This window comes from Rattus norvegicus, chromosome 8 (assembly GCF_036323735.1).
Source record: "Rattus norvegicus strain BN/NHsdMcwi chromosome 8, GRCr8, whole genome shotgun sequence".
Taxonomy (NCBI): Eukaryota; Metazoa; Chordata; class Mammalia; order Rodentia; family Muridae; genus Rattus; species Rattus norvegicus.
The window spans coordinates 57,631,265-57,642,280 of NC_086026.1; the positions used below are offsets into that span (position 1 = coordinate 57,631,265).

Below are 11,016 nucleotides of genomic sequence, written 5' to 3' on the forward strand. Positions count from 1 at the left end.
GGGGTTGGGAGTGGGGAGTATCCATTCCTGGTTGCTAAATCCTTTGGTGTATAAATTGTGATCCAGGGCAGAGGGTGCTTCTAAGAAGAAAGTTTCGAGAAGTAGGAAGTTTTGTAAGGGTGGTATTCAAGTAAAGTGATAAGGTTTTTTTTTTTTTTACAATCCTGGGCTGACATCCACCATCTATATGTGCCGACCTTTATCTCTCCACCCAGGTTATGTAAAGTAATATAATTAAGGTTGAGAGGTGCCAGAAAAACTGGCAGTGTGGGAAAAGGATCATATGAAGGCTGGTGGACTAGCTTCTACTAGAAGTTCATGAGGTTCTTAGAGTCAGTATTTGTAAAGTCTATAAAGTTGCAGAGCCTGGACGAGCCACTTAGATGACAGGGTCCTGCCTACTTCCCGTTCTTGGTGTCTGGGCTGATGGTAGGCTCCAAGCTGATAGCTAATGGAGTGGCTGCAGCCGGGTGGTGGTGGCGAGGAATGGGGAGAGCCGGGAGGGCCAAGATGTTTCCTTGAAATAATTTAAGTGAGGGGCAAAATAATCAGGGTCCCGGAGTGTGTTAAACTTTTGTGTGATTTACTTCCTGTTTTGCTTTGTGGTAAGCTTCTGTAATTGTCTTGTAGGAGTTGAACCATGAAAATGATGGCCAGTCGTAAGTCACTGTGGGTGCTGCTGTTTATAGTGATCTTCTGGATCTCTTTTACCGTTTTCAGAAACCCCGTGAAGGTAGGAGTTGATCTTTTTTTCTGTTTTGCTTGATATGGTGTGCCTAGGAACTGACGCAGCTCACCATGGTTAACACAGCAATGTCTGAGGAGAGGGCCTTACAAACCTTCGTGTGTAAGCTGGGACCCAAAGTAGAGGGTACTTCTCACAGACAGGAAATCATGAGGGATAGAAAGCTTTATAAGACAGTCATTCTTGTGTCTGTGTCTCTCTGTGTGTGTCTGTGTGTCTGTGTGTGTCTATGTGTGTGTGTGTATCTGTGTGTCTGTCTGTGTATCCGTGTGTGTGTCTGTGTGTCTATGTGTATCTGTGTGCCTGTGTGTGTGTCTGTGTGTGTGTCTGTGTGTGTCTGTGTGTGTCTGTGTGTGCGTCTGTGTGTCTATGTGTCTCTGTGTGTCTGTGTATTTGTGTGTGTGTCTTTGTATCTGTATGTGTGTCTGTGTATATCTGTGTGTATGCCTGTGTGTATCTGTGTGTGTGTGTTTCTGTGCGTGTCTCTGTGTGTGTCTGTGTATCTATATGTGTGTCTGTGTATGTCTGTGTGTGTGTCTGTGTGTCTATGTGTCTCTGTCTGTGTGTCGGTGTATCTGTGTGTGTCTGTGTATCTGTGTGTATCTGTGTATCTGTATGTGTGTCTGTGTATGTCTGTGTGTATGCCTGTGTGTATCTGTTTGTGTGTGTTTCTGTGTATGTCTCTGTGTGTGTTTCTGTGTGTGTGTCTATGTACCTGTATGTGTGGCTGTGTATGTCTCTGTGTGTCTGTGTGTGTATCTATATATGTCTGTATATCTGTATGTGTCTGTGTGTGTGTGTCTGTGTATCTGTGTGTGTGTCTGTGTATCTGTGTGTGTGTCTGTGTCTGTGTGTCTATGTGTGTCTGTGTGTGTGTCTGTGTATGTCTGTGTGTGTCTCTGTGTATGTGTCTGTGTATCTCTATGTGTGTCTATGTGTCTGTGTGTATGTGTATCTATATATGTCTGTATGTGTATCTGTGTGTGTCTGTCTGTGTGTGTGTATCTGTGTGTGTATCTGTCTGTGTGTGCGTCTGTGTGTGTGTGTGTCTGTGTCTGTGTGTCTATGTGTGTCTGTGTGTGTGTCTATGTGTGTCTGTGTGTGTGTCTGTGTATGTCTGTGTGTGTCTCTGTGTATGTGTCTGTGTATCTCTATGTGTGTCTATGTGTCTGTGTGTATGTGTATCTATATATGTCTGTATGTGTATCTGTGTGTGTCTGTCTGTGTGTGTGTATCTGTGTGTGTGTATCTGTCTGTGTGTGTGTCTGTGTGTGTGTGTGTGTGTGTGTGCTTGCACAGACCCATGCTGCTTGCATGTGAATGTGTTACTGTAACACAATATCCCCACCCTGTGTTTGCACCTGCTTTAAGGAAGCATCTGGAGAAGAGAATATATGTTCATTTCTATGTAATGAGGTGGGCCTGCCTCTTAAACACTGTGAATAATTGTGAATGGCAAATGCTTTCCCACTCCAGTACCAGGCCATCTAAATATCTGTTCAGACGTATATGTGCTGTTTCTGACCTGGCAGCTGTTTTTGTAAGGCTTGTGTTTCGGGTGCTGCTGTTGGCTTTGTTGCTGCTCCTGTTTGATTTCCCTCTTCCACTGGTTGCTTCTTGGCTTTGGAGTTGAGGTTTTGCTGGTGGTGACTAATTGCTTTTATGTGTTTGTTTGCAAGATTTTGTTTGTTTCTTGATACATAGTTTTGCTCTGTAGCACAGGTTAGCCCTTCTCTTGCTGTACAGCTCAAGCCGAGCTCACACTTGCAGCTGTCTTCAGCTCTCACTGCTCTTAAGGAACTGTCTTATTAAAAAATATTTTTGTTCGTAGTTTATCATTATTATCTACACAAGAATTAGGCTCATGCAAATTAATTTGGCCTCACCAAAGATTCTAATTAGTGATTGATGACCATGATCCATTATCATTACTTCATTTGGCATGTCTGAATATTTTTAAATATCTTTTCAAACAATAGAGACAGTCCCAATAAGTATCTGCCATGTGCACAGTGCTTCTCTAATGTCCCCATATGTCCTAGTTAGGATTTCTATTACTGTGAAGAAACACCATGACCATAGGCAAGCTGAGGAAGAAAGAGTTTATTGGGCTTTCACGTTCACATCATAGCCCATCACTGAAGGGAGTGAGGTCAGGAACCTGGAGTCAGGAGCTGATGCAGAGGCCATGGAGGGATGCTGCTTACTGGCTTGCTCACACGGCTTGTTTAGCTTCCTTTCTTATAGAACTCAGGACTGCCAGCCCAGAGATGAATCCACCCACCATGGGCTGAGCCCTTCTCCACCAATCACTAATCAAGAAAATGCCCTACAGGCTTGTGTACAGCCTGATCTTATGGAATCATTTTCTAAACTGAGGCTCCCTCCTCTCTGATAACTATAGCTTGTGTCAAGTTGACATAAAATTATCCAGCATGCTGTGTCATTCCATAATCCTCACAACAACCATTCAAAGAACCTGACAGTTGGTTGGTAAAACAGATTCACAGTTATGTGAGTGCAGGGCCCATGGAGGCCAGAGATGGTGTCAGATCTCCTGGAGTTGGAGTTACAGGTGGTTGTTAGCTATGGGGAATTGAACTCAGGTTCTCTTTAGGAGCACCAAGAACTCTTGACTGCCAAGAAATCTTGGCAGCCTCCCATCATCTGATTCTAGATATTTGGGGTTGAATGGGTTTTCCAAAATAAGTCATTGGAAACCAGAATAATAATGACCATTTTTAAACAAAGCTGCCTGCGTGTGAAATATATATATGACTATAAAATATCAGGTATATGATTTCTATACCTCTTCTTGGTCTATAAAAGACAAAAGTTAACCTACCAAAACTTGTTATGTTAAATGCCAACTTTTTTCTTTGTTCTCTATTCTATTTCCTGCCCATTCAGCTATGGGCTGTGTTTAAGCTGCCTGCATCCTTCAATCAATGGGACTTGATCATGAAATCCTCATGCCCTAAAGTGCCTCTCAATCCATCAGTTTCACCAACAGAGACAGAGCTGAGAATCAGGGAGATCCTAGAGAAACTAAACAAACAGATCCCTCCCAGACCCTTCGCCCACCTCAACAACACCACAAGTGCTACACACAGCATAGCCACCATCCTCAACCCTCAAGATACATACTGTGTAGGGGACCAGCTGGACATCCTGGTAGAGGCTAGAGACCACCTAAGAAACAGGAAAGGGTATGGTGGGGACTTCCTGAGGGCCAGGATGTCTTCTCCAGCCCTGAAGGCAGGCGCTTCTGGAAAAGTGACAGACTTCAACAATGGCACCTACCTTGTCAGCTTCACTCTGTTCTGGGAGGGCCAGGTCTCCCTGTCTATCCTGCTCATGCACCCCAGTGAAGGGGTGTCAGCTCTCTGGAGAGCAAGGAACCAGGGTTACGACAGAATCATCTTCTCAGGCCATTTTGTCAGTGGCGCTTCTCAGGTCCACACCGATTGTGCCCTGGTTCTAAATTCAAGTGTCGAGCTATGTCAGTATCTGGATGCCCAGGACCAAGAAGCTTTCTACTGTGTGAAGCCTCCAAATGTGCCCTGTGCGGCCATCACCCACATGCATTCCAAGAACAAGGACATTTCTTATCTTAGCCAGCAGGAAAGGAGCCTCTTTGAAAGGTAAATATCATTTCACATTACCAAGAAGGGGAAATGGTAATCTAGCCTGCAGGGAATGTATTTCAAGCACATTAACTTAGGGACTCTGTAAGATGAGCCCTTAAAGAAGGGACCAAGGAATTCATTTAGAGTTAGTGTTCACTGTCCAGGAGATCTCAGTCTTTTAGAATAAGTAATCCTAATCGACAAACCCAAAACATGGGTTGAGTAAAGATGAAAAGAATGAGAAATATCTATATGTGTGTGTTCAAATTCATTCTGGGTCTCCATACCCTGCCTTGCACACATACTCTGGGTCCCTGTCCCCTATGGACTAAGAAATGAGTAAACGGAACCTTACTAAGTGGCCTGAAATTCTAGATGGGAAAATTGGATTATCCCTGAGAACTCACAGAAGAACTAGCTGGTCTGAGATCTGGATCTTTGCCTGAGTTGAAGCCACCGTAGATTAATTTCTGTATTTGTCTCTTTAAGGTCAAATATAGCTGTGGAGATTATGGGAAAATCCAACGTGATTAGTGTCTCCAAATGCAACAGTAAGTGGTTCTGTGATGGTGGGGAGTGATTGTCACTGGAGCCATTTCAAGGTCCCTCCTTCTCTTTCTGTTGGACTTGGTCCCTGTTTCAGTTCTTGTAAGGCAGGCCAAGGCACAAAGTCCATTAAGTGAATGAGTGAGTGGGATCACTAGAATCTTACGTAGGTGTTTTCGCAGCCACACCTGTCAGCAATCTACTCCTCAGGTTGAAGGTCAGCTGCCCATCTCACACCAGAACCTTCAGAGGGTAAAACTCTCTTCTAAGCCTTTACCTAGTTCCTTATCCTCCCCTGCCATCTTCACATCCTCCCTAGGGATATCACTTAAGAGGTCTCCAATGTGACATCTAGTGCCCTACTGATGCCAGCTACCATTCTTCTCTCAGTTGTTGAAGACATTTTTCTTTAACAAGGAAGAACTTCCACGTGTGTATCCCTTACTTCTCCTTGCATTGTGTCTTCACTCCGAGCAGCTCACAAACCCCACCTAAAATGACTTCAGGCAGCAGTATCTTTGTCTCTCTAGGCGCACCATGTAAAGCTTGCTAATTGCTAAGACAGTTTTCCACTGAAAAACTTTCCACGGAAGGAAAGTGTATTTCTGATTGCAGGAGTGATGTGTAGTACTCAACCGGCATGCGCAAAGCCCAAGGCTGGACCTCCAGCACCACATAAACACATGGCTGTGATTGTCAGACTCTGAAAGTGGAGGCAGGAAGCATTCAGCTACACAGCAAGAAGGCAAGCCTAGGCTACATTAGACCCTGTCTCAAAGACGTACAGACACAGACTTACAGAGGAAGAGAGAGAGAGAGAGAAGTTGTTAAGACACAAGCCTTTTGGGGTGATGAATAATTGTAACCCCAGACATGCCACTTCACCATCCTAGCACCCCGGTCTCTTCATTACCCAGTGACTACAGTTGAAAATATGGTCCTTCTTGGCCCACCGGGCTACTTACTCTCCAGAACACAGCTATTGTCAATGTACATTGGCCAATTTCTAAGCCAAGTTCGTCCTGCCTTTATCTCAAAGAGTGCATACTTGAATGATGACATTTTAGACACTGAGAACATGTGACAATCTCTGAAGCAAAGTGAACTAAAATGGTAGAGGGAAAATCTTTATGCATTCTCCGCCTATACAAGAATTGATGAAGTCGGTCTCATGTCAAGGCTAACAAACACTTAAATGTTACTTTATAAGGCCCTTTGTATTCTGAGAGGAAAAAAAAACCCCATGTAGTTTCATGATAAACACTAATGGGTATCAATTAGGAGACACACAGCAGAGGAAAGTTTACTGAGAATAAATACTCCATTATAAAAATACTGTAATAAGCTTTTTATTGTCACCACCACCTTGCTTGCCTATCCAAAGGGTTCTTTGAAAAAGATGGAAGGCACTTAATAAACACAGATGAACTGGTGTTTTAGAAGACCCCATCTTCCTGATCCCTTGGCAGAAGCCGTCCCGGTGAAGAAGAAATGCAAGTTTGGGATGGCATCTGCAATCCCTACTGGGCATGTCTGGAAAAACACGTGGAATCCGGCCTCCTGCAGTCTGGCTCCAATCAAAATGAAAGACTGCCTGAGAGGAAAACTCGTCCATCTAATGGGTGATTCCACAATGCGCCAGTGGATGGAGTACTTCAAAAGCAAAATCAACAGTATGTCTCAGTATAAGCTATTCGCCTCTTTTTCAGAAACTATGTTTCCATTTCTTGGGGGGGGGGGGGTTTACAGGAAGTCCTTTTCTTTACCATAGTTGTTAGCCACACACCAGCCGTACTATTCACGAAGTGTTACTCTCACCTCCTAGAACAATGCTCATTAACCCCAGTGTATGTTCGGAATGAGATAAAGTAATAGATAGAGTATTTAAGACGCTGCCTAGCACTCCAACACATAGGAAGTAGCCAGAAAGCATCAGCAATTGGAACTCTGATCACATTAGTATAGGGTTGGGGGCTAGACTCTTGCTGTAAGAACCCTAATTTCAGTGCTGTGTTCACTAAGACAAGATTTATCAGAATGTCCTATCCCACCCGAGCTAAACCCCATATTAAATCATCACTTCCTGCTTCCGGCATGTCTCTTTTGCAGCCTCAGTCATTGGCTGAGGCCTTCCAGCCCAGCCCTTCCCTGCTAAGACAGAGCGCGCCACACAGCACTGTGGTCGAGCACTGCATATTTTCTCAGAGGCTGTACCAGCAGAACAGCTCACCCTGCTGTTCCGATGAGGCTCTGGTTGGCGCCTTGAAACATAGTGGGACTTTGTCTTGCCCTGTTGACACTGCACTTATTTTGATATTTTCAGAGGTGTCTGGATTATTTTCCTCAAGAACTGAAAGGGGGAGGGGGGTGCTTGTTCAGTCACAAACTGTAATCTTGGGTAATCTGACATCTTGTCCTTACTTTCTTTCCTATAGCGAAAGAAAGTACCTTCGAGGCGAACGGCTGCATAGATCTAAACGAATGCTTTGTAAGGGCCTCACAAATGAGGCTCGCAATTCCTGTCACTAGTATACATGAGATACTTGGTGCTATTCCATTCACAGTTCCCACAGAAGAGCATAGAATACAGCCTTAGATTCCTAAAGTCATCACAGGGGTTTGCTTAGATTCTTTTTTTGCACACATAGCCTTCCCCCTGTATCCTCAGGTAAGGTGAGCGCAGTTAACAAGTCCTCCACAACACAGCATGTACACGACTGTTCATATCCAGGGACCACATTCAATGCCAAAGCAACTCCCTATACAATTCAATCCGAACGATTGAAGAAGGGCAAAGCACCCCCCATCATAAAATACTTTCAGTCCTTAGAGTAATTTTCAAAGCCACCCCTTAGTCAGATATAGGGCTCGAAACGCCAACTCTTTTCTGCTGTGTTTGTGGCTAGTTGATCTCCATAACTGTGTTCTCCTCTCGTTTCGGAACTGCCTGTTTGCTGACAGCGCTGAGGCCGGTGGACCTCCACGAGACTGGAAGGCTGCAGCACCAACTTGCCGTGGACTTGGATGAGAAAATCAACATCCAGTGGCAGAAACATGGCTTCCCTCTAATCGGGTCATTGGTGTACTCTGTCAAAGAGATAGAGAACACTGCACGGATAATTGACAGAATCGGAGGAGAGAAAAACACAGTCATTGTCTTTTCTCTGGGCCAGCATTTCAGACCTTTTCCCATTGATGTTTTTATCCGAAGGGCCCTCAGTGTTCACAGAGCTCTTCAGCGTCTTCTCCTGAGAAGCCCGGACACCCTGGTGGTCCTCAAAACAGAAAACACCAGGGAGTTGAATAACGACATGGAGAGGTTTAGTGACTTCCACGGTTACACCCAGTATCTTGCCTTAAAGAATATCTTCCAGGATCTCCGTGTGGGTGTCATTGATGCCTGGGATATGACAGTTGCATATGGCACAAACGATGTCCATCCACCAGAGGAGGTAGTTAGAAGTGAAATTAATATATTCTTAAACTATATTTGCTAGCAAACACATAACTTTGAAAGTCGCTCGTTGAACTTAAAAGAGACAGTGAGTCCTACAGCCGTGCCAAGTGCCGAGATATCCCAGTTAATCCAAGGACATAATCTGTATTATGGTCCATGTGGTCCATCCAGTTCAGCCTAATAAGGCATTCCTACGCCAGCCTGCTGCTCAAAATTGAATATGAAAAGAATCGATGAAAGGTCCAATTTTTTTATTAGAGCCGCATTGCTCTGTGTCCGTTGGAAGTTAGGATTCCTTGGGGGGAAAACTTCTCCTTGCTGCTGTGGGTTCAGAACAATGAAGTAATTTTGATAAAATTCTTAAAGGGCCTTTGACTCAATTTGTAAACATCTTGTTGATAATTTTTATATCCATGTTTATGGGGAAAATTGATCTGTACCTTTTCTTTCTTGGTCATGTCTCAGAGTTTGGCATCAGGCCAATGCAGACTTCAAAAAAACTGTGTTCCTCCTGGTTGTAATTTGTGGAAGGTTGTGAGAAGTTGTTTTGATTAGATTTTCTTTAAAAGTTCCATGGTACTCAACACTTAATCTGTCCAGGTCTGGGCTTCCTTTTGGAGAGAGACTTTTAATAACTTGCTTCGATCTCGTTGCTTGTTACAGATCTGTTTAAATTGTTTCTATTTTCTAGATTTAACTTTGATAGGCCAAATACATTTAGAAATTTATCTTTCTTCTAGGTTTTCCAGCTTTTTTGGATAAAAGATTTTGAATAAATGAAAACAAAAACGCACAGAAACACCACCATGAAACCTGATATTTTGTACACTAATTTTAGAACAAATAAAAATAAAATTTCAAAATGAAAAACATATTAAAAATAAGAATGAATAATGCAAAATATTTTAGTGATCTTACTTTTATATGGTAAATACAAAACTATAGTTTGTCTTTCATAAATATATTATAAATTATATTTTTCTATTTCCTTTTGTGTTTATTTGTTGTTTGTTTCTCAAGACAGGGTTTCTCTGTGTAGCCCTGACTGTCCCGGAACTTACTCTATAGAACCAGGCTGACCTTGAATGCAGAGATCCGCCTGCCTCTGGCTCCCAAATGCTGGGATTAAAGGTGTGCCCCTCCACTGCCTGGTTATATCTTTTGTGTTTCTATACTATCTTTATTTGGAGCATGGATATATGCCAGTGTATATGTGGGGGTCAGAGAATAATGTTTATGGGTCAGTTCTGTCCTCCCACCATGTTGGTCCCAATAATTGAACTCAGGTTATCAGGCTCACTGACCCTTTTAAAAAGAAGAAAGGTGTTTAAAGAGATGGCTCAGAGGTTACTTGCTGCTCTCCCAGAGGACCCAGGATTGATTTCCAGCACACTCATGGTGGTTCAATTCCCACGAGTGTTGCAGGATATTTGATCACACTGTGGATGCCAACAGTGTGCTTGATACTGGGGGAAGAAGAAACCGATTCTAGTGTGGTGTGGCCCTGCGCTTATTACATACCTCTAATCCCTCTGACTGGAATGCAGACAGGACCTTAGTACAAGCCTTTAATCCCAAACAAGACAGGTAATGCTGGTTTGTAGAAGGAAGCACCCATGCCTGAAAGTGATGTCTAGTTGATGAACCACAGAAAGATTTGACAGAATAGGACATGTCCAACCTCACGGGAAGAGAGGAAATGGTAGCTACTTAAGAGAGCAGTGCAGAGGCAGAGAGAGAAGAAGGCAGTTTTAACAGGGCAGCTGTGCAGAGACAAGTCACAGAGAGAGAGAACAAGCTAGACACAGGTGAAAAACAGAATAAGCCAGAGAGTGAGAAAGAGCCCAAAGATTAGGATGCATTGCCAAAGTTAGTATGAAGCCAAGCAGAGCAATTCAGGAGCGGCTGAGAGAGAAGTCGGACTGAATCCATTATAATGGAGAGGAGTTTGAATCAGAACAACTGAGTTAGTTGACCAGCCAGCAAGAGTTCAGAAAGAGCTAGGGAGGGGTGAACTTATTCAATAATAAGTCTCACAGGATGAAAACATTCTAGGCCTAGATGAGATTGGACCAGGCCTAGGTTAGCAGATGGAGGCAGTAAGCCTCTGAGACAACAAGTACCTCAGGAGAATAAAAGTTCTTACCACACAGGGGACCTGATACTCTCCTCTGGCTTTCCTAGGCCCCAGGCATGCACATGATACACAGACGTAAATGTAGGCAAAACCCCAGTCCACATAAAAATGTGAATGAAATCACTTTGCTTGCAATCGAGGGTTATATTAAGATGTCATATCACCTTGAGGGAGTTACAGAAGAACTCATTGAACGAAGAGTCTCATGTCTTGTTCTACTGCTAACTACCAGTTCCAGGTGATTTTTACATGCTAGGTTATCCCACAGAGTCATAGACTAGCAGACTAATAAATGAAGTGCCAGCATCTGAAAAGCTCTGACTCTACTCTGCCATAGGAACTCTCTCCACAAGATTCCAGTTGAATCTGTAGTCTCACCATCCAGGTACAGGAATGACAGAATGAGACACAGTGGGCTAGCATTCCAAGACTTTGACCCTGCTATGAGCCATAATTTTAAGACTTTGGGTAAGTCAGGTCACCTTCGTAGGCCTTGGCTTTC

The 11,016-nt window shown here is 43.5% G+C and overlaps 1 protein-coding gene across 15 annotated transcripts in view; it reads left to right on the forward strand.

The window, feature by feature from the left end:
* Window positions 1-9,365, forward strand: part of Nxpe4 (neurexophilin and PC-esterase domain family member 4) — a 241,431-nt gene extending 232,066 nt beyond the window's left edge. For 12 of the 15 annotated variants that reach the window (XM_039081953.2, XM_063265980.1, XM_063265984.1 and 9 more), the window contains 5 exons: window positions 631-733; window positions 3,656-4,389; window positions 4,864-4,925; window positions 6,390-6,593; window positions 7,882-9,365. In XM_039081953.2, coding sequence (XP_038937881.1) covers window positions 641-733; window positions 3,656-4,389; window positions 4,864-4,925; window positions 6,390-6,593; window positions 7,882-8,417 — 1,629 coding nt within the window. In that variant the 5' untranslated portion in view covers window positions 631-640 and the 3' untranslated portion in view covers window positions 8,418-9,365. Of the gene's footprint in view, window position 1; window positions 430-630; window positions 734-3,655; window positions 4,390-4,863; window positions 4,926-6,304; window positions 6,594-7,881 lie in introns of those variants that run through there. The other 3 variants (XM_039081952.2, NM_001025055.1, XM_063265985.1) reach the window with 3 other exon arrangements.
* Window positions 9,366-11,016: the final 1,651 nt, after the last annotated feature.